At 37.5% G+C, this 20416-nt stretch overlaps 1 protein-coding gene across 1 annotated transcript in view; it reads right to left on the reverse strand.

Annotated features, from left to right (window-relative positions):
• Positions 1 to 18607, reverse strand: part of LOC104396873 (lipid phosphate phosphatase-related protein type 5) — a 30713-nt gene extending 12106 nt beyond the window's left edge. The window contains exons 1-3 of the mRNA XM_010006773.1: positions 18557 to 18607; positions 8489 to 8621; positions 6111 to 6361 (exon numbers count right to left, since the gene is read on the reverse strand). Coding sequence (XP_010005075.1) covers positions 6111 to 6361; positions 8489 to 8621; positions 18557 to 18607 — 435 coding nt within the window. The remainder of the gene's footprint in view (positions 1 to 6110; positions 6362 to 8488; positions 8622 to 18556) is intronic.
• Positions 18608 to 20416: the final 1809 nt, after the last annotated feature.

Below are 20416 nucleotides of genomic sequence, written 5' to 3' on the forward strand. Positions count from 1 at the left end.
AAGTAAATTCAGTCAAAGATCTGATTTGCACTAAAAATAAAATATAATTAAGCAGTTATTTTCTCCTTGACTCTGGAAGGAAAGCTATAAACCAACACAGTCAGTACTATGACAAAGAATAAACATCTTGAAAAGATGACAGGATTTTTCTTCTCTTACTTTTCATAAATATTAAATGCAAGAGCAACAAAGGAAAATAGCTCAGTGATTTAAAGCATTAGTGAGAATGACGGTATAAGTTTTTACATGGCTAAAGATGTTTACTGAACAAGTCTATCTCTGTTCCTTTCAAGTACCTAGATCGGGATAGGAGGAATCTAATTAAATAAATCTTTTGAAATAGTCAGCAGCAAGACCAACAGCTGAGATGTTGTATGTAAGGTCAAGGATTGATATAGTAGAGTTAATTTTGGAATCTGCACATTCTCCTGCAACATCAGATTAGTGGTGAATCTTCTCCTTGCAGAACTTCTCCTGTTGTTTTTTAATTTCTCATGAAATAAGATTTTAGCACAAAATTATATAAGGGTGATACCAGCAAGTAGACACTGGCAGAGAGTCATGTAAGGAGCTGGATGTTATCTGAGCATTCTATATACCAATATTTACTATATTTTCAGAAAAAAGCAAACATTTGACCTTTAGTATTCAAGATGCTGGAAGTGAAGTCTTCAGAGAACATCATAAATTGAAAGCAAAACTTAACTGAAGTGGTTTTGAAGATACATATTTGAAAAAGAATCATCATTATCACAATCAAACACCAAGCTACCTATGAGATTTCTGGCATGACTGTCTCAGGCCATAACATAAGGAATAATCATAGTGTTGGCACTTAGCTTGTACTGGGAAAATTTTCAAAAGTTTCATGTTGCAAATCTGATTCATATGAAGTATGTCCTAAATCTAGTGCAAATAAAAAGAGAAGAACAGGAATGATATGTCAAGTGCAGAACAAAGTGGTCTCTTGGACTATGTTGTAAAATCTTCCTAGTTGTCATATTCCAGCTACCTTTAGGCTCACTCACACAAACATCTATGCACACAAACACACACGTAACTAGTCCCAGAGTCTCATTTTAGTTAGAGTGGAGCTAATCATTCTGCTGGGTGCATCAGCCAGGAGGGAGGCTAATTTTCCTAGCTGGTTTCATCAGCCTGGGGCTCTGGGATGTAGGTAGGAAGATCCCCTCTGTGCTGGCTGTTTTGGTCGTCCCTGAAGCAGATGGTCTGGGGGACTGACAAAGAGACAGACCAGTCCGTTAGTGGGTAGAGGATAATGAGTCATGAAGCAACAAGCAGAAAGAGGAAGGAATTGCTGTACAGGCACCTATCGCAGGCAGTGCTCCAAATATAAATTATCTCATGTGTTGTTTTGATTTTGTAATGTGCTAACATTAAAGAAAGAATATTGAACTATTTCAGTAATACAAATGTTAGAGATGTTCAATCTAAGGATTGCACAGCTTTCAATATTTATCTTACCTACAAGAAAAGAAATACTCAAAAAACTGAAAAAAAAGTAGTTGATTTTAGTAGATGGTAGTCTAAAAACAGGTTCTCCATAAGTCTCTAGCTTTCTCCATAAGCTTGCAGTAATTATTGATGATCACAGAAAAAAACCTGGCTTTCAAAGTCAGGGAACTGGGTTAGCAAAAGGAAGAAAAATGCTGGACCTTACTATTAAGTTTCCCACTATGAGCTCCCTAGAGCTCATAATTCTAAACAACTGGAGAAGTAAAGAAGTATCCTTCAACACACCAGGACTGGGAGATAAACTCAAATACTAATTAAAGCTGATTTAGTCTACACAGGTTGCCATGTTGAGCAACTGAATTATAACAAAGAACTGACTGAAAATAATTATCTAGAGATCTTCAGATAAATCCCTGGATCAAATTATAATGATATTTTACTGTTCAGCTTGAAATGAGCTAATACACTCAACAGAGGAAACCCGTGATTTATACTGTACTAGTTTCAAGGGATACTTTTACTTGCTGCACCAGATACTGAAAAGAAATTCCACTTTCCTAACACTGCCCCTTAAAAGCAGACAAAGGAATCCTTTAATTTTTCAATATCCTAACAAAAAAAAAAGGCAACACCACTGATTTGTATGGTGGCTCTGCTACTCCTTTTCCTCCTGAACACTCCCAAAAGCCTATCAAGGAGTGGCCTGTCATGCCTCCACCAGCTTCCCATTGAACAGCTGCCAAACAGGCACTTCAAGACAGAGGAGAGGCAAGACCTACACCTAAAGACTGGATCAAGGAGTGGGACTGAGCAGAATGCCACCACGTTGCAAGCACTGTGACCTTGATGTCTTCTCCCAGTGACTTACAAACAGAGCAAATAGCAAAGACAATACAGCAGATGCCAGGATCAAGAACCTTGCAGAAAAGATGATCACAGGCCCAACATAAGCACTCTAGGGAATAAGAAATTATTTGTCAGCTTTACCTGCTAGCTCTGCCTGAGGCTGTAGTTGAGGCCAAGGGTTCAAGTGCAAAGCAAAAGAAGCAGCCTACAGACCTAAAGACCTATTCCTTTATCATTACAAATCCAAAGTCAATCTGAAATATATGCAGTAACACCAAGTTCAAACACTACCCTGCAGACAGGTTGGCTGCCAACTGCTCTTGTCCAATGCAATAAGACTAAAACAACAAAAAGGGAAAATTTCAATACAAATTTTAATTCATTCTATAAACTACAACTAGCAATGGCCAATCTCCTAGGTCTGCAGTTGTTAGTCACAACTTCTCACACTTAAATTCATGGGAATAAACTGACTAAATTTCCATATATCACTTTGAAATCTTATAAAAGAAAGATTCATGACTTCTCATTTGAGTTGTGGAAAAAAAACAAGTATGTACATACTTGACTGCTTCAAAAGTTGCCTCTAATTGCTCAGGCTGTGTTAGCTTACACATATCAAAATGTGGTTTATACAACTATTTTTTATTGAATAAACTTGAAGTGTTTGCCTTAATACATATTTTAGCAGATGTTGTCCCAGCTAAGAAAGGGTGAATTGCAATGCTTATAAGAAGTGAAAGCTGATGCAGTCAACTTATTAAAACAACTTAAGCAAAAACAGACAAACAAGAGATCATCAAGACAAGTTGAGCAGATCGCCGAGAAGAAATTCAGGTAGCAGCCAGCTTGTTACTGATTTTGGAAGATTTACAGTACTTTATTTTGAAGATTCTGGTACACTGGGAAAAATAAACCTGCATCTGAAGAAGACAGGTAATGTATCCTTGAAAGTGTCTGTGTTAGGATCAGGACTGAGAAAATTGCTTAACCATAGTGCCGCAACATTTCCATCGCTAAATCTTCGTTAAGTACTGAGAGAAAGTAATGGAGGCAAACATTACAGAGAGGTCTAAATATTAACAATAAAAATTGTTTTAAAAAGACTGTACTTTGAGCAGGAGGGAAATTCAGAGTTACCATAGCAGCCACCCACTCTCAAAAGAGGGGGATAGGGAAAAAAGGAAGACTCAAGAACTTAGATGAAAAAAGAAGCTATTGTTAACAAGGCAATACATAGAGATGCTAGGTGATAAGGACATGGGTGTACTGAAAAGGAACCAGATAGGGGAATTATTAGATAAATCCTAGGCTTTTTTTTTTTTTTAATGCACTGATTGGTCAAATCACAGAAGTCTGACACTTTTCTTTGCCCCCTCAGAGAGCAAGGACTCTGGATCAGCTTGTTGGCTGTTTATGCCTTTAAGCTGGTTTTGCTTTGTGCACAGCTAGCTGAAATGTTCAGGGAGGACTCGATAACAATCCCTCCTTCTCTCCCAAATAGCTCTGTTAATGAAAAAACAAAGTACATTTTGTATCAGAGATATGTTCATTAAATACAGCTATGTACTATATGGAGATCTTTATGTCCATGCTCTCAATAAATGTTGAACCATGGCTCAAACAGAGACTGGGCTACTGTTTAAAACTTCCACTTCAGTAAACAGTGATGATAAATTTGTTATTCAGGGCCAGCTACCCTGATAAACATCATGACAGTGTAAGGACATGATCCCAAATATTGGAACATTGAATTCCTTTCCCTGGTGTGTAACAAACAGTATTTTTAGCTGCAACCATGCAACAGAATTAAAAAGAAAAAAAAAAAAAAAAAGGAAGAAAAAAAAAAGAAAAAAAAAAAAGAAGGCCTGCCAACATTGCATCATAGTTCTAAATTTGCAGGCTACAATTCAGCTGGTACATCATAGCAATTCAATTTATTAGGCAGCTTACAAGAATTCAGAAATCCTGAAAGCAGTTTATAGTACTTTAGTTAAACGATGAGAGTGTCATGCATCATGAAGCAATACAGTAATGACATAGGATGCTGCAGTTACTGAAAGACTATAATGTCATGAAACAGATCACAGCAGTTTTACCTTCTGACATTGCTAATTGTATATTGAGTACAGATAACATGATGTTTGCATAAAGTGCTCATGCTCATGTCAAAACCCATCGATAGTAGGTATTACACTGTACTAATGTCCACTTTTTGTTTCTAAAATGTATTAATACTATTTTCCTTCCTGCTTTGCAGTAGTTGATTTCCTTTAGTTACCATGACTCACGACAACAGTGGAAATCCAACTTCACAGATGGATGAGAAAAACAGGAGCAATTGAAATGAAGAATGCTAAATGCTTTCTAAAATAGCTTGAGCCAAATTTAGAGGCATGTTTCAGCAAAGCCAAGCCTTAGATACGTACCCAAATAAAGACAATACTATTAGGAGTCTTACGCATGCCTCAAGTTAGAAGAGAATTTTATTGCTTATCTCTTATTTGCAGATAACACTTGTCTGGTCACTAACCAATGATCCACATCTCTTAAACAGTTCATACAAGGAACTTTTGGTAAATGTTACTGTTAGTGCTGCAGATTTTAAGCAACTGCTTCTAAAACCATATTCAGAAGCATGGAGTTGGCACACTGTCTGTGGATGGGTTTGGGATCTTTCCTGGCAAGTATCAGTTTCCAGAATCAGGAATTAAAAGTCAGCTCATTAAATATATGCTCTAAAGCAATACACACATATGTAAATGAACATTCATACATACATGCATAGACAGGTCACTGTTCAAATATTGAGGGAATGGGGTGATGCCTGCAATGACCACAGAGGTACACAGACACTTGCCTAGTTTCCCATGGACACTATGAGTGCAGTCCCGGGCCCATCCAAAGGGTACAAAGGACTCTGATCACCAGAACAGGTCAGGTAAGAGACTACCACAGGCATGTGTGAGGGACAACTTTGCTAAGACCAGGATGTTCTTCTGCTTAGACTAGAACAATGTGCATTCCAAACTAAGCCAGGGAGTACTGCAGTTACTCGAGTGAGATTCATTAGTCACTCTCTCCTGCCTCCTCACAATTCTCATTAGCCTCTATAACAGCTCTGATTCCAGGCAGGAAACCTCAATTTTTACCCCAGCCCTTCTCATCACTCCCTGTGTCAGAGAAGAGAGAGAGAGGAAGGGCTGGATCATCTTGTAGCCCATTTCACTGTAAAATAAGAGCCAAACTGACTATGCACAAGCACTGAGGTACCTATAAATACCAATTCTGGTACCTAAAGACAAGTACAGATCCCAGGAAACCTGTGGAGACCAGAAACATATATGCCCACTCTTCTGCTTCATGCCACCATGGAACACAGACGTGCAATTCTACTAATCTGTGCTGGGTTAAAACATGGAAAAGAACTACTACCAGTCATGAGCAATCCCTACCCTTACTCTTTACCACCCAACAAAGCACCCTCCCACATTCTCTGAAAATGAGGAAACAGTAAACCAAGAACCTGGTTATCCTAAATCTATAACTCTTTTTGGACAACTTGTCCTCTCTCAGCATTGCCTTAGGTTTCAAGGCTGAGAGAACCACTATATCTGTAATTGTCAGAATTAAGTCTAATTAAGCAAATTCTCAAAGGCCTTCAGGTTTATATACATAAAATCAGCCCACAGTTGTCTTCTCCTCTCCCCATTCCTCCCTCCTCCCCTCACAGTATGAGCTGTTTGCTCTCAAAAATAAATTGACATGAAACAGTACAATATACTTACAGCCAGATACATAGCTGCATATATGCTTAGTGCTGCTTCTTTGGATGGGAATGTCTTTCTGGCTTTCATTATAAGGTCTGGATTTCCAGTACAGGCATGTACACTACTGATGAACTGCGTATACTGTTTACATCCAAGTGCTGTATAGTTGGGTTTACAAAGTGCAAGAAAATGTGGTGCAAGATTCCCTGTTACTACTTGTCCAGCATTTACAAAGATGTCCGTAGCAAAGAGTCCAAACGCATAAATTCCTAAAAAGGGAAACAAAGAGTTAAATTTTCTGACAGTTTCACTCCAGGGCAACATATTGTAATATTTATTGTAGGAATATATCAGATCATTCAATTTAAGAACATGAAAAACTCTCACATGTATTGTACTCTAAAGATTCTGGCTTACATTGGAGATTTTCCTACAAAACTGCAGCAACAACATTGCAACTTACCCAAACACCTGATCTTTCTCCATCCTTCAAAGGATCACACTCATCTCCTTTGCAGGTAGCCCACTTACCTAGGCCCCTTAGCCATTAACCCCAACTGCTCAGGGCAGCTAGCTAAAGTGGTACCTAACTTTCGTCCATGTTCACTAAACAGAAGTGACAGTGACAGAGGTAAATTTTTCACCTTACAAATCTGCTTGAGAACCAAGGAAGTCAGGCTCTGATGGAGAAGTAACTTGAAAAGCAGTAAGATCTATATGTCAGAGGAGCTAAAGAGTTTTTTTTAATCAGACATATCATCAAAGCACAAAGCACGTGTACTCATTCATTAGAATGGAAATGCATGTATCTGATCATTTAAAAGAAAACAGATTTCTGCTATTCTGAGGTCACTTTCTATCCTTTTGGAAGCAGAGAATGAGCTCTGGAAGGAAACGCAAATGGGGAGGCAAAGCCAGTAGATGCATGTTCCAATTCTACCTGAGCTACAAATTTCCTGTACTTCCACAGGCAAATCACCTTACCTTTTCTAAACTGCAATTCACTGTGAATACAGCACAAGTTCTGGCAGTTCCAAACTTCATGGGGCACCATGAGGACTTTAATGGATGTACAGCACAGCAGACATGATGCCAAAGAAACACACATATTTCTAAAGGTCAGGTTTTTCCTCAGCAAAGCTAGAGGACTGAGGATGATTTCTGAGATCCTGACTGGTCAGCAACATCATGCTAACATTAATTGACCCTGAGCTACTAGCCACTGGCGAGCAATTCATTGTGCCTTAACAAGGCACAGAAGGGCCTTTCAGCAAGCCCTGTGGGTGTGCACTGCCCCAACATAGGTGGTCACATCACTTTGTGTGAGCATAACGGGTAGTGATGCCTCAGCTGGTAGAACAGTGTGGAGGCCATTGTTCACCCCTTCCCTTTTCTTAATCTTTTTTTTTCTTTTTTTTTTTTTACTATTCCCCCCCCCCTTCTGTGAGCAAGGAGGGCTCACCAAATGGGAAGGAAATGTGGGCACTGATTACACTCAGAGCAACTGGAGCAGGAGGAGCTCCTCATGATCACTCACAACCTCCTCTGGACCTATGCAAGATAGTCTCATTCTTCATTACTTGTAGCGCTCCTGTATGCCAGTGAGCAATCATGCTCTTAGAAGGCAGGCACGGCTGTTACACAAACACTGCAAATACAGACACAACTGCACTGCCTCTCCCTCCCCCTGCAAGTGGGGCACACAGGAGGATTAGCTGCCACAACCTGTGTTAGCTTCACAACTATGAATGAGAAGCAAACAACAGAAGTGGGACCTGCTATAGCATCCCTGCACATATTCAAAAGCAACCTCTAGAAATATTCAACAGACATTTTATATGGTGGTACTTCTCCCTCCAAACCCATTTACAATAAACTAAGCAGAAAGGATGACATCCCATACCTACTGAAGGCACTGGGGGAGTTACTGCTGAGTTCAGTGGAGCACAGATTCTGTATGGTTTTCTATTCGAGACTATAACGCAATCTCCATGCTAAGAAAGTACCTAAACCTGGCTTGGCTTCAAACACACATTTGTATCTCAATGTCTGTAACTGTGGCTGCTTTGTGTGTGTGTAACCAAAAGTGAACTTTCAACTGCAGGTACAGCACAAGGGTATCTCTGTTCTCCACCCTGTCCTAGGCCTGCTGGTTGTTTTTCCCTCTTGTGATCCCAGTTTCGTCTATTTTTATTGCTTCTTCTGCAACTATTTTTTTATCCAACCTTCCAAGAAGCTTCATTGGCTATCCAAAAGAAGATAACTCACTGCACTTGAGTTAAGACTACACATGAAATGTTGTGTTGGTTATCTTAGTATTTTTCCCCAGGTTAAAATTAAGACTTAATTGATTACTCTCACCATTCAGAAAATGACAGCATTAATTTTGCTCATACCAAGGAATCTGATGGTCCTGCGCACCAGTGGATTTATATAACAACAGTCTCCAGTTAATATTGTTTTTTCTTGGTTTTCAAAATCCTTTGTAGCTAACTGTAGACAAAACACTGCAGTTTCTCCAATGATAATCTTAAAGGAGAAAAAAGGGGAGAGAAATGGTACATCAGATTATAGCAAGTAAAATACACTACTATTACAGAGATATCTATCTCATCTTAAGGAAACAAGACCAATCCAGCACAAAAGACATAAGTTAACGAAGTCCTGTACATTAATCTTCTTCTGAGGGAAATATGCCTTATGGTTTGCTTTACTTTATTTGCATTAAAAGAATAAATTTCTACAACCAGGACTTGGAATTGACCTGATTTTCAGGATGACAGGAAAGACAAAGAAATCTATTAGTTCAAGAACAGATTGCACAATGCACAAGATGTGGATCAAAGTATTAATCCTGAAAGATGAACATTCCAGTTCTGATGTGGCCTTCATTGACACTCAGCACTTCATGGGGTTAAGCTCTAAATTTTGAACCATTAAGAGGGAGAAGGGGAAGGAACAACAGAGCTCTTGTTCACACCAGAGGATTGGTTTACCAGGCGGTACTTAACAGGGTTTGATTCATATTTTGTCAGCTAAATTTATCAAGTCTGGCTTTATCTTTGCTCCTCATGCTTGAACAAAATGTCACCATTGATATTTTAACATTAAGCATGGCTTGTTCTGCATCTGTTACACCAAAATGAATAAAATTCTCATGTCTGTAGATAATTCACATTAGAGTTGGTAAAAAATAAAGAGATAAAAAAATAAAAACATATTTTTTAACATAAAATATGCCCTCTAAGACGTGTATTTAACTGTACAGCAAAACAGGACCTTTGATTTGGTATTGAGATTTAACAGCCAAAGCCAAGCCTGAAGAACATACCTATCTAAACCTATGATACTGAAGCTTTACAGCAGGTAGCACAGGTATAATCAAAACGAGTAGAGCAGAAGGGTCAAATACTGACCACTGTATTCCAATTTTGATTCCCTGTGAGACTTAAAGGCAAGGATCTTCCACTCTTCTATATGAAAAGCAGTAAAGCTTATTGATAGATACATCACAATTTAATAAGTAGCAAAGAAGACCAGCAAACTGAAGTCTCTAATACTACACAAATGTAAGAAATACTGCCATCAAATCTGATTAATTGCCTAGGTTTTTCTAAACCTTTGACCTAACTGGAAAATATCAATCTTTTAATATATCACAATAGGTCTGAACTATTTACACAGTACGGGTTACAACAAAAAAACTCAAACAACTATAGATGACAGCTCATAAACACAGTTGTCAACAGAAGAATGAAATTAATGACCATACTTAGTAATCTGTGGATCTATCTTCAGATGACTTCGGGTAAAATTGCAACACGCAGAGGAAGAAAGTGCTTCTTATGAATAATGTGGCACAAATAACAAAACTACCCATGCTGGCTAAAATGCAAAAAGCACAATTCAGTTTCTCACAGAAACAGTAATCATCAATTACTTTAAACTAGCTTCAGATCCTAGTGTAATTTTTAGATGAAACAGAAATTTCAACACCTGATAAGTATTCTCCCTCTACTTTGATGCAAGCGAATTTTTAGCACATTGAAGCACAATTCCTTTGTCTATAATTAACAAATTATTGGTACACATATGAAATATAACTCAACCTTGAATTCAAGTTCATCAAAATTCTGACAATGATAAGAAGAATTCAGCCCTATGACCCCTAAGGCTCTCATGAAAAACAAACGAACAAACAATTTAAATATGAATTATAGATGTGAGAAATGAAACAATAAGATTTTTACTGTGAGTAACAGTAACTCCATTCTCTCCTCTGGAATAATGAAACACCTGCAACCTTAACACAGCCAAATTCCACATTTAACTGTCTGGGGTTTTTGTTTGGGTTTATGTCGGTTTTTTTCCCATAATCAATACATTTCAGTAAAACTATTGCAGATTTCCAAACTCCAGGAAAAAGAAGAATCACATACAAGGGAAGCATCTGTGATATACAGTGATTAACCTCTTACAAGAATACAAAGTGTGCCAGTAAGCTCAACCCTCCAGCTCTGAACACTTTCTGAACCCGCTGATCTAGGAATACAGTTTCTTCTTTTTGGTTGGTCAGGAAGCTCAGGTTAGCAAGTGGCAGAACTGTTCATTCACTTATAGGAAAGGAGATCCTCACTTCCAGGAACCTGTCTTCATCAGCTGCATCTAGGTCCTTACTGCTGGCAACAATGTTTCCTTCTTAGACTTCAGTTTTTGCTGGTGACCTGGATAAGGAAAACCCTCTGCTCCAAGAATAGAAGCAGCTATTTTGTTCTCAGCTATTTCTGAATGAAAATATTCTCAGAGTGGGTACCAGGTGCAATGGTCAAAACAATATAGAACTCCACTAAAGACCAAACTTTTGCTATACTAAGCCTAGTACTCTACTGTCAGAAGTAATGAAAATGGAATATTCCATTGAGCACACCAGGCATTAATCTCTATACTTCTGTGACTTTACTTTTATAGACTCCTCCTGGAATAAATACAGGTTATTTTTTTTGTACTGACAGTTCAGCTGAAGCTGTTCTCGTCCTCCATCCTTCAGCACAAGCACTGCTCATCTCAATAATCTGCATATTGATGTCTAAGACATTGAAGGAATCCTGGAATCACAGAATAATTTTGCTTGGAGAAGACCTTTAAGACCATCAAGTCCTTTTCATCATTTTCAATTCCAGTAAGTCCCAGGAGAGGTGCAATTCTTTCCCCTTCTCTCTGGCAAGACTGGCAATAATCAGCTCTACCAGGCGGAGAAAAGGGAGAGCGATCTCCCTCTTGTTCTTTAGTATAATTTGCATGCCTGGTATATTCCAAGAAAGAACCAATTTCTGTATTGCCTCCGGCACAGAGATCATCATTGCCCCTTGCACTGCATATGTGAGTTGCAACCCATCAAAAAAATGACATTTAAAATAACATAACTATTTTAGTACTTCTTCGCTAAGTTTCAGGAATTCCAAAACTGACAGATATAGATTGCAATGGAGAATATAAAAGCTCTGACAACATGAACTTTTGGATCAAACTACACAAGTTTAGATACAGAAATACAAGTTGCAGTGAAAAAAGTAAAGGCATCTTTCACCTTGTTCAGTCTAACAGGGTCAGACTACTTCAGATCACTGTACAGATTTCCTGAAGAATTATATATATTAAAATTCTTAGCTCACAGGTATTTTAACAGCTGTTAAAGACCATCCTTGAGCTGTTAAAGATCATCCTTCCCTAAGGCTGAGAAAATCTTTTGACATACAATTACAGCATGTAAAGCATATAGGAAATAACAATTTTCACCTGAAGACTATCAATACAATTTGCAGGCTTTCCAGTGTTCCAAAGAACATATATCAAAATAAGTTTCACAGTCCTTAAATAAAAACACAGTGTACATAACTGTTACAAGCAGAAGCAAGACAAGAATGACTGCCCTACAGGCATCAGCCTAAGCTCTGACAGGTAATGATCATGTCCTTGTTCTACTGCAGCTTCCCTCTAACCACAGGGAAGGCCTCTAGTCCTGGTTCACAATACAAAGTGTACTAGGAACAATACAAAAGATCACTCTACATAAATATATTAAATATTAAAATATACTTAATAACTAGCATTTATAACAGAATCATAGAATTATTTTGGTTGGGAAAGACTTTTAAGTTCATCAACTCCAACTGTTAACTTAGCACTGCCAAGTCACCACTAAACCATGTCCCTTAGCACCATACTACATATCTTTTTAATACTTTCAGGGATGGTGAATTCACCACTTCCCTAGGCACCCTGTTCTAGTGACTGACAACCCTTCCAGTGAAGAATTTTTTCCTAATATCCAGTCTACACCTTCCCTGACACAACTTGAGGCCATTACCTCTTGTTCTACCACTTGTTACTTGGCAGAAGAGGATAACACCCACCTCACTACAACCTCCTTTCAGAGAGCAACCAGGTCTCCCCTCAGCCTCCTTTTTTCCAGATCAAAAAACTCCAGTTCCCTCAGCCACTCCTCGTAAGACCTGTGCTCTAGTCCCTTCACCAGCTTTGTTGCTCTTTTACAGATACCCTCCAGCACTTCAATCTTTTCCTTGTAGCAAGTGGCCCAAAACTGAACACAGTATTCAAGGTGCAGCCTCACCAGATAATCCTTTCTTTTTATGGAAGCATGGTAAAAGAGTTATTAACCCAGCAAAATCTAAATTAGAGAAAATATTCTGATAGCCATTTCCATGGCAATCACATCCTGCATGTGATGTGACAAATGGATTGCATTGAATGGATCAGCATCCAGGAACAGAGTTGGTGTGGGGTGAGATTTGAAATTATTTTTTTTTTTCTTGTTTCATCTCTTCACTCCTGATTCATTTAGTAGCTGACTTATTTTCATGGTGCTTTTGTAGTAGTAATATATTTATTGTCAATACCTGCCCCTTTCCTTGTTTTCTGAACAGAATTTTAGCACACATCCCCTACACTGACTCCTTCATCCCTATTTTTTTCTGTGTTAGTAATTTTTCTGAATCCAGACAAGCTGCTCCTAGCGTGTCAATTTAGAAATCTAATTTGCTCTTCCCAAAATCATCCATCCAGTATATTCTTAACTTGATTCTAAATTATGAGCTCTTTTTCAACTTGAAATGGCAAACCTGACTCAATCCATATATTAGCACTAGAGCAGCACTGACCTTGTTGATTTTCCAAGAAACTGACTCCATACACAAACTTCTAATGTAATGTATGTTTTACAACAGCCAGCACCTACATAAATAAATTAACTTATATCTGCACTTCTGAAATACTAATGAGGCTCATTTTGTGGACTAGCTTCTCATAAATTATGTAGCTTCCTATAAAAACCCAGGAAACCAGGATCCAAGTAAGAATCAAACATTAATTTGGAATACAAGAGAGCTGAGTGTATATTAATGCATTTAAATAGGATAAATCTTGAAATCTAAGGTTGATAATCTCTATTTGTGATTAGGAAAGAAATTTCTGTGTACACACTCATAGATCTTTCTAGCTAACATCTATTTAGGGTATAAAAATGTTCGTGAAATATTTCAGACATGCCAGGGAACATGGTATAATACACAATTGCCTCTCTGCCAATTCTCAGTGTTACGCCGTAGCCACAGCAACTGCTCAGTTAGATGGACTAACACTGAAAAGCAGCTATTACATTAAAAAGACCACTAAATATTAATCATTCTGAAGTTTTCAAGTTAAGAACAGCTGACAATACTGTGCACTGTACTTTCTCTGACTTCATTTTATTTCTCTCATTTAGAAATCACTTGAGCCCTAACCAAGGCTTCTGTGAGACCTCCTTCAAGAAATAACATGGCAAGGGACTGTCCCTTTGGGGAATGAATATCTCAGCCAGTTCACAGCTCTGCTTGCTTTTCTAGAATGAACTTCCTCATACTTCTTTATCAGGCAGGAAGGGAAGCTGGGAACTGGACCTAAAAATCTTGAGGATGATCTCTCTACCTCTAGGCAAATTGTCATAATTTAAGATGCATGGCCTCCCCATTCACTTCACTTACGAGTTTCCGCATTAAAATGTGTGGGGTACATTTCTTTTAAAAATATGGCTTCCATAGGCTTTGTTGTTCCTATTCTTTATATATATATATATATCTTTTTTTATTTTATCAAGATTATGGGCTCTTTCTGCTTTATTTCCCCTTTAAAAATGCCATTAATATACCACAGAGCATAGTGGTCTCAGGAGTTTGAAAAATCTGACAGCATAAACCTCAGTCTTTAGTGATGCTATAGATAAGTTCCACTCTCCACTTTAAAGTGAAATTGCTGTGTGAGGTGACAGCCCTGGCAGGAAAAGCAGCAACAGTACTTCCAGTAGCAGCAATTTCAAGTTTATTACATAGAGCTTTCCCTTGAGGCCATTTTCTTTGTGTTTTTCTTGTTCTTATTGCTTCTTGCTTGCTTAAACTGATAGCACATGCCCTGGTTGATTTTCACAGAAGCACATTTTTTATATTAAAAAATGACCAGTAGTTTTAAGGAAAATGAAAAAATAAATACTAGATAAATCTATTGATTTATCTATTGATTAAATACAAAATATTTCCCTTGCATTCATCATGGAGATATAGAACCATACTACACGGCAGTTTCTGAAGGTCTATAGAAAAGATGTGAAAAGAAAACTGCTTTTCTAGAGAATAATATGGAAAAAAATACTCAGCCTTTTTTTTACCTAGTATATATTCTTTTTAAAATGTACTTCCCATTTTTTGGGAAAAATATAAAAATTTTAATAGAGTTCTTGGCATATGTTTGGTCATTACCACTTACAGAAGAAAAATAGCACTATAATATTATATATCTAAAAGTCAAATATTATCTGCTTTACTTATTTCTCTGTAGTGCAGAATATAGGTATAAGCTACTACAAACTAATGGTCGTTCTGGCAGGGAAAAATATTCTTCACTGCTTTGTAATGCATTGTACACGTAGTCTGTACTTAACACTGGTGAAGGTTGCTTACTTCATGAGGTCATTATTATTTGAAAGCAAGAAGCACATAATAACCGTTTATAACCAGGGAGCTTCAAGTGAACTCCATGAGTCAATAGACAGACATGGATAACTTCATCATTCACTGAGTTGCCTTCATTCATTACTTTATCATATGACAAAAAAAAAAAAATAATAAATTACATATTTATAGTACAGTGGCTATAAAAGCTTCCTGGCCTTTACCCCTTCCTTTTCCTAAATGAGCAATTGATCATGTATGCCAAAGGCTTCTCCTCTAGAGCATGCCTGTGTTATCTAACAGGAAAAGCCTCTGCACAGCTGCACACCAGGGCTGGAATCACGCAATGTTGGAGCAAAGTCTGATTACATAAAAGAGCATGTTGATACATTTCTTTTAAAAATATGGCTTCCATAGGCTTTGTTGTTCCTATTCTTTATATATATATATATATATCTTTTTTTATTTTATCAAGATTATGGGCTCTTTCTGCTTTATTTCCCCTTTAAAAATGCCATTAATATACCACAGAGCATAGTGGTCTCAGGAGTTTGAAAAATCTGACAGCATAAACCTCAGTCTTTAGTGATGCTATAGATAAGTTCCACTCTCCACTTTAAAGTGAAATTGCTGTGTGAGGTGACAGCCCTGGCAGGAAAAGCAGCAACAGTACTTCCAGTAGCAGCAATTTCAAGTTTATTACATAGAGCTTTCCCTTGAGGCCATTTTCTTTGTGTTTTTCTTGTTCTTATTGCTTCTTGCTTGCTTAAACTGATAGCACATGCCCTGGTTGATTTTCACAGAAGCACATTTTTTATATTAAAAAATGACCAGTAGTTTTAAGGAAAATGAAAAAATAAATACTAGATAAATCTATTGATTTATCTATTGATTAAATACAAAATATTTCCCTTGCATTCATCATGGAGATATAGAACCATACTACACGGCAGTTTCTGAAGGTCTATAGAAAAGATGTGAAAAGAAAACTGCTTTTCTAGAGAATAATATGGAAAAAAATACTCAGCCTTTTTTTTACCTAGTATATATTCTTTTTAAAATGTACTTCCCATTTTTTGGGAAAAATATAAAAATTTTAATAGAGTTCTTGGCATATGTTTGGTCATTACCACTTACAGAAGAAAAATAGCACTATAATATTATATATCTAAAAGTCAAATATTATCTGCTTTACTTATTTCTCTGTAGTGCAGAATATAGGTATAAGCTACTACAAACTAATGGTCGTTCTGGCAGGGAAAAATATTCTTCACTGCTTTGTAATGCATTGTACACGTAGTCTGTACTTAACACTGGTGAAGGTTGCTTACTTCATGAGGTCATTATTATTTGAAAGCAAGAAGCACATAATAACCGTTTATAACCAGGGAGCTTCAAGTGAACTCCATGAGTCAATAGACAGACATGGATAACTTCATCATTCACTGAGTTGCCTTCATTCATTACTTTATCATATGACAAAAAAAAAAAAATAATAAATTACATATTTATAGTACAGTGGCTATAAAAGCTTCCTGGCCTTTACCCCTTCCTTTTCCTAAATGAGCAATTGATCATGTATGCCAAAGGCTTCTCCTCTAGAGCATGCCTGTGTTATCTAACAGGAAAAGCCTCTGCACAGCTGCACACCAGGGCTGGAATCACGCAATGTTGGAGCAAAGTCTGATTACATAAAAGAGCATGTTGAGAAAGCTACCACGACGCTGCTATTCTGAGTGTAGCTAAGAAAAGGGTCTTGTGCCATCACCATAGAGGGCCAGAGGGTGAGTCCTGGCATCTGACAGCAGGTCCTGCATTTGATGCTGCATTTGATGGCTGAAGTGGAAGGGTGAGCATGCAGCCCCACACCGCGCTGGTCCTGCTAGGCTCCACCTGGATGGGCACGTTTGCTCTGCATTTAGCCTGTTCTACCCACTGCCCTTGGCATTACACCCTCTACTCGCAGCCACTACATTTTTCATACTGCTGCAAGATGAACATCCAGCTGCTCTGCACTGCAGCCCTTCAGGGGATTATAAATGGCATGGACACTAGAAAAAAAAAAAAGCTCAGTAATGCTAACATGGCAGTCTGGGGGCCTACTAAGTGCCTGGTATCTGGCTCCATAAGCTATTTAGCCACTGAAATGCTTTCAAAATACTGATATGACTATTCTTGGTGAATGCATTCCAAGAGGTAATAGATAACAGATGTGAGAACTCCTTTGCTCACGCACAGAGATTTTCTAATTTTTAAGAAAAAACACCCAAAACCTAGGAAAAATATAATCTAGAGAGAATTTTCAACATCTAAAAAACCTAGTAATTTTAATCTGAAAATGGCAATGGGAATTGAAAAGAATTATTACAACACTGCCTTCTAAAAGTACCAATTCACATTTTAAAAGACAAAGTCACCTGAGGCTGAAATATTCCAGATAAGGTTCTTACAACTCATACAGGTTTTAAGTTACTCTCTTTTTCTTTTTGCAAAAATGAGGATGCCATTATCCAAAGTCTCCAAGCTCCACACTTCACTTTACAAATACATCTTGTTAGGAAGATGGCTTGTAATATGACCACAGATCAACTAATTTTAGTCTCCAGATCTCTGAGTGATACTTGAAAAATGCTGTTGTTACATATAATTATTTCATTAGGGATTCTGAAAAATAACTACACCTCAGAGTTTTTCTTTTTTCAGGTTGCTTCCTCCTTTAAAATACTATAAAATTTGTGAAGGAAAAACAAGACATTCACATCCCTACCATTTATCTATTATAAGATTAATTCCACACAGCATGGTCAGCTGTGCACACAGCTGCATCAAGGAAGTCCACTTGAAGTGGACTTCAAGTGATACAAGTGATACACATGAGAAAGACTGTGGCTCCTTATGGCTTGGCATTGGTAAACCCCTTTGTTTCTTGACAGTCTACAAAAATAGAGCTTTGTTCTGTCTGTTGAGGGAGATGAGCTTCTCAACCCTTTTGTGCATGTTGAAAACATTACTCCTTGATGAGCACAATATCAATGCTTATGATACCCATACCAACAATCTTTTCCAACAGCGATGTTACTTCATGATTTAAACCTTAGGTGATCTATACAACTGCTCTTTTCTACACAGGATGAACATTCAATTGCAAAATTCAGCATAAATGGTCTTTCATCCCTGTTTGAATAAAAACTGATGACTTAAAAGGCATCTCTTAAAGATACTGGTCACAAAGTAGTGGTTTTACAGTCAGCATATGACTGGAGCCAACTGTTCTCACAGGCTCAGAGGAAAAAGAATATCTGAATTTCCTGCTTTTCACTCTGCCTTACTTCTACCTTGTTTCTACTCAAGACCAGCCACATTTTGCAGATATACTATTTCCGAGATCAATTCAAGGAGAGCCACTTTCACTTAAACTCTGTAGTCATGAAACAACTGAAACTGAAGGATTAAGCACTGTACCAGTATAAGCAAACTGTATTTTAACATAACTGAGGAAAATTTGCTGCACATATGATTAATACTTGTAAGATTTCACAAAAAGTGTTTTCTGGATTTTTGTGGCAAAATACGTGAATCGGCAAAACATGCATAATTGCATTTTATTTACGTTTGTTACTGTCAATTGGTATTTGACTCATAATGTTAAATTTAGAAAGCCAGTTCAATAAAGCAATTCTACACTGTTTTATTTAAAATCATCTTCACAATAAAACAGCTTGCTTTGAAAGCATATAACTAGCTCCTTTCCCATTATAATAGCCTCTGTATAAGTATTTCTTCCTTTACAATCATCTTCGGCTACAGTACAATTGCCAACCTACCAAATACATTGAGGTAATTTTCTTTTTCCAGTTGAAATCACTAAATTCAACAGGGGCTGGACGAGTTGTGAAAACTTTTGGCACTCCAGACTAAGAGCAATACTTCAGCTAAAGTGAGGAAGTGGATCTTAGCTATGAATGCCATTGCAAGAGTTAATAAAACAAAACAAGGAAGCCAAGCCAATTTTACAGGGAGCAATACTAAATATTTGGGAAAAAGGCTTAACATGTCAGATAAATCAAAGTAAAAAACTGTAATGCCCACTCCTGAGTGTATTACCTTAAAGTCAGTCCTTTTATATAATACTCGATAGTCTTTACATTGTAAGCAATTACTGCAAAGGATGCAGGTGTCATTAAAAATGAGTTAAAAACACTTTAAAAGGCATTGCATGGAAAGCACCTCATAAAGAACTATTACTTCATTCTGAGCTGTCTCACATCAGATTTACTTGTGCATATGTACACTCAGCATAAAACCAGTTGTAAAACTACTGAGTAACAAACCCTGATGGTATTAATCCACACTTCTACTGCCTTTGAAAGCCAGGAAGAAAATGACCAACTAAAAGCTTTCAAATAAAACAAGAGACTGCAACTTGCATTGATGTTTCAGTGACAAAGTGAATGAAACTATGGCTCTATCAAAGTTAACTACCAAAGCTTCAATGACTTCAAGCAGACCTATGATGTTATTTCCAGAATGGTCATTAGAGATGCTGGTCAGTGAGAAAGAATCAAAGAGAAAAGGAGACCAGAAGTCCCTCTTCTAGACACTCCCCAAACAACTAGTAAACCCAGATACAAAGCAACTTGTGACTATTCACCTGCATCTCTTTCCTCAGATTTGAAAGCTGTAATTTCACTGTGTGCAATTATTTTTCCTTAAGATTGTTATTATAATAAATTAATATACTGAAGTGATGTTTATTAGAAACACAATCTTAATGAAGACATAGAAGTGGGAGCAGAGAACTGCTTATGAGCAACAAAGTTTTAATAATTACTTTCCTCCTCTCTTCAACAATGTAGTGGCAATGAATTAGCCAGCAAGCTCTTCCACTGAATGCTGCATAGCAGTAGCATCTCCCATTGATCTTTATTTGATAAATAGATATGTAGAAAGACCATTTAAATTATGATTCTCTATATTCTGTAGATCAAATATGGGACATTTATGTTACGATTTTCTGCAAATATGATTTGCACCACTCTCATCACTCTTCCAACTCGGCTGCACAATGTCTATTTCACTGCTCCTGCCACAAATCCAGATGGCTGCAGATGTGCAGCTGGCAACACTATGTTGTCTGACCCTGTTTAGGAGTTTACACAATGCAGTGCTTGAATTAAGAGGAAGTCCCAAGTGCCCTAATTAGCACAGCAGCCAATGAGCTGAAACAGAAGCAGCAAGAGTGGGAAATTCTAGCAAAAAAATCCTAGTACAGGAAATGCCTACAAGACAGAGGGGAGATTGTATACTTTGCTGTGAAGACAG

This window comes from Chaetura pelagica, unplaced genomic scaffold (assembly GCF_000747805.2).
Source record: "Chaetura pelagica isolate M959 unplaced genomic scaffold, ChaPel_1.0 scaffold69, whole genome shotgun sequence".
NCBI lineage: Eukaryota > Metazoa > Chordata > Aves > Apodiformes > Apodidae > Chaetura > Chaetura pelagica.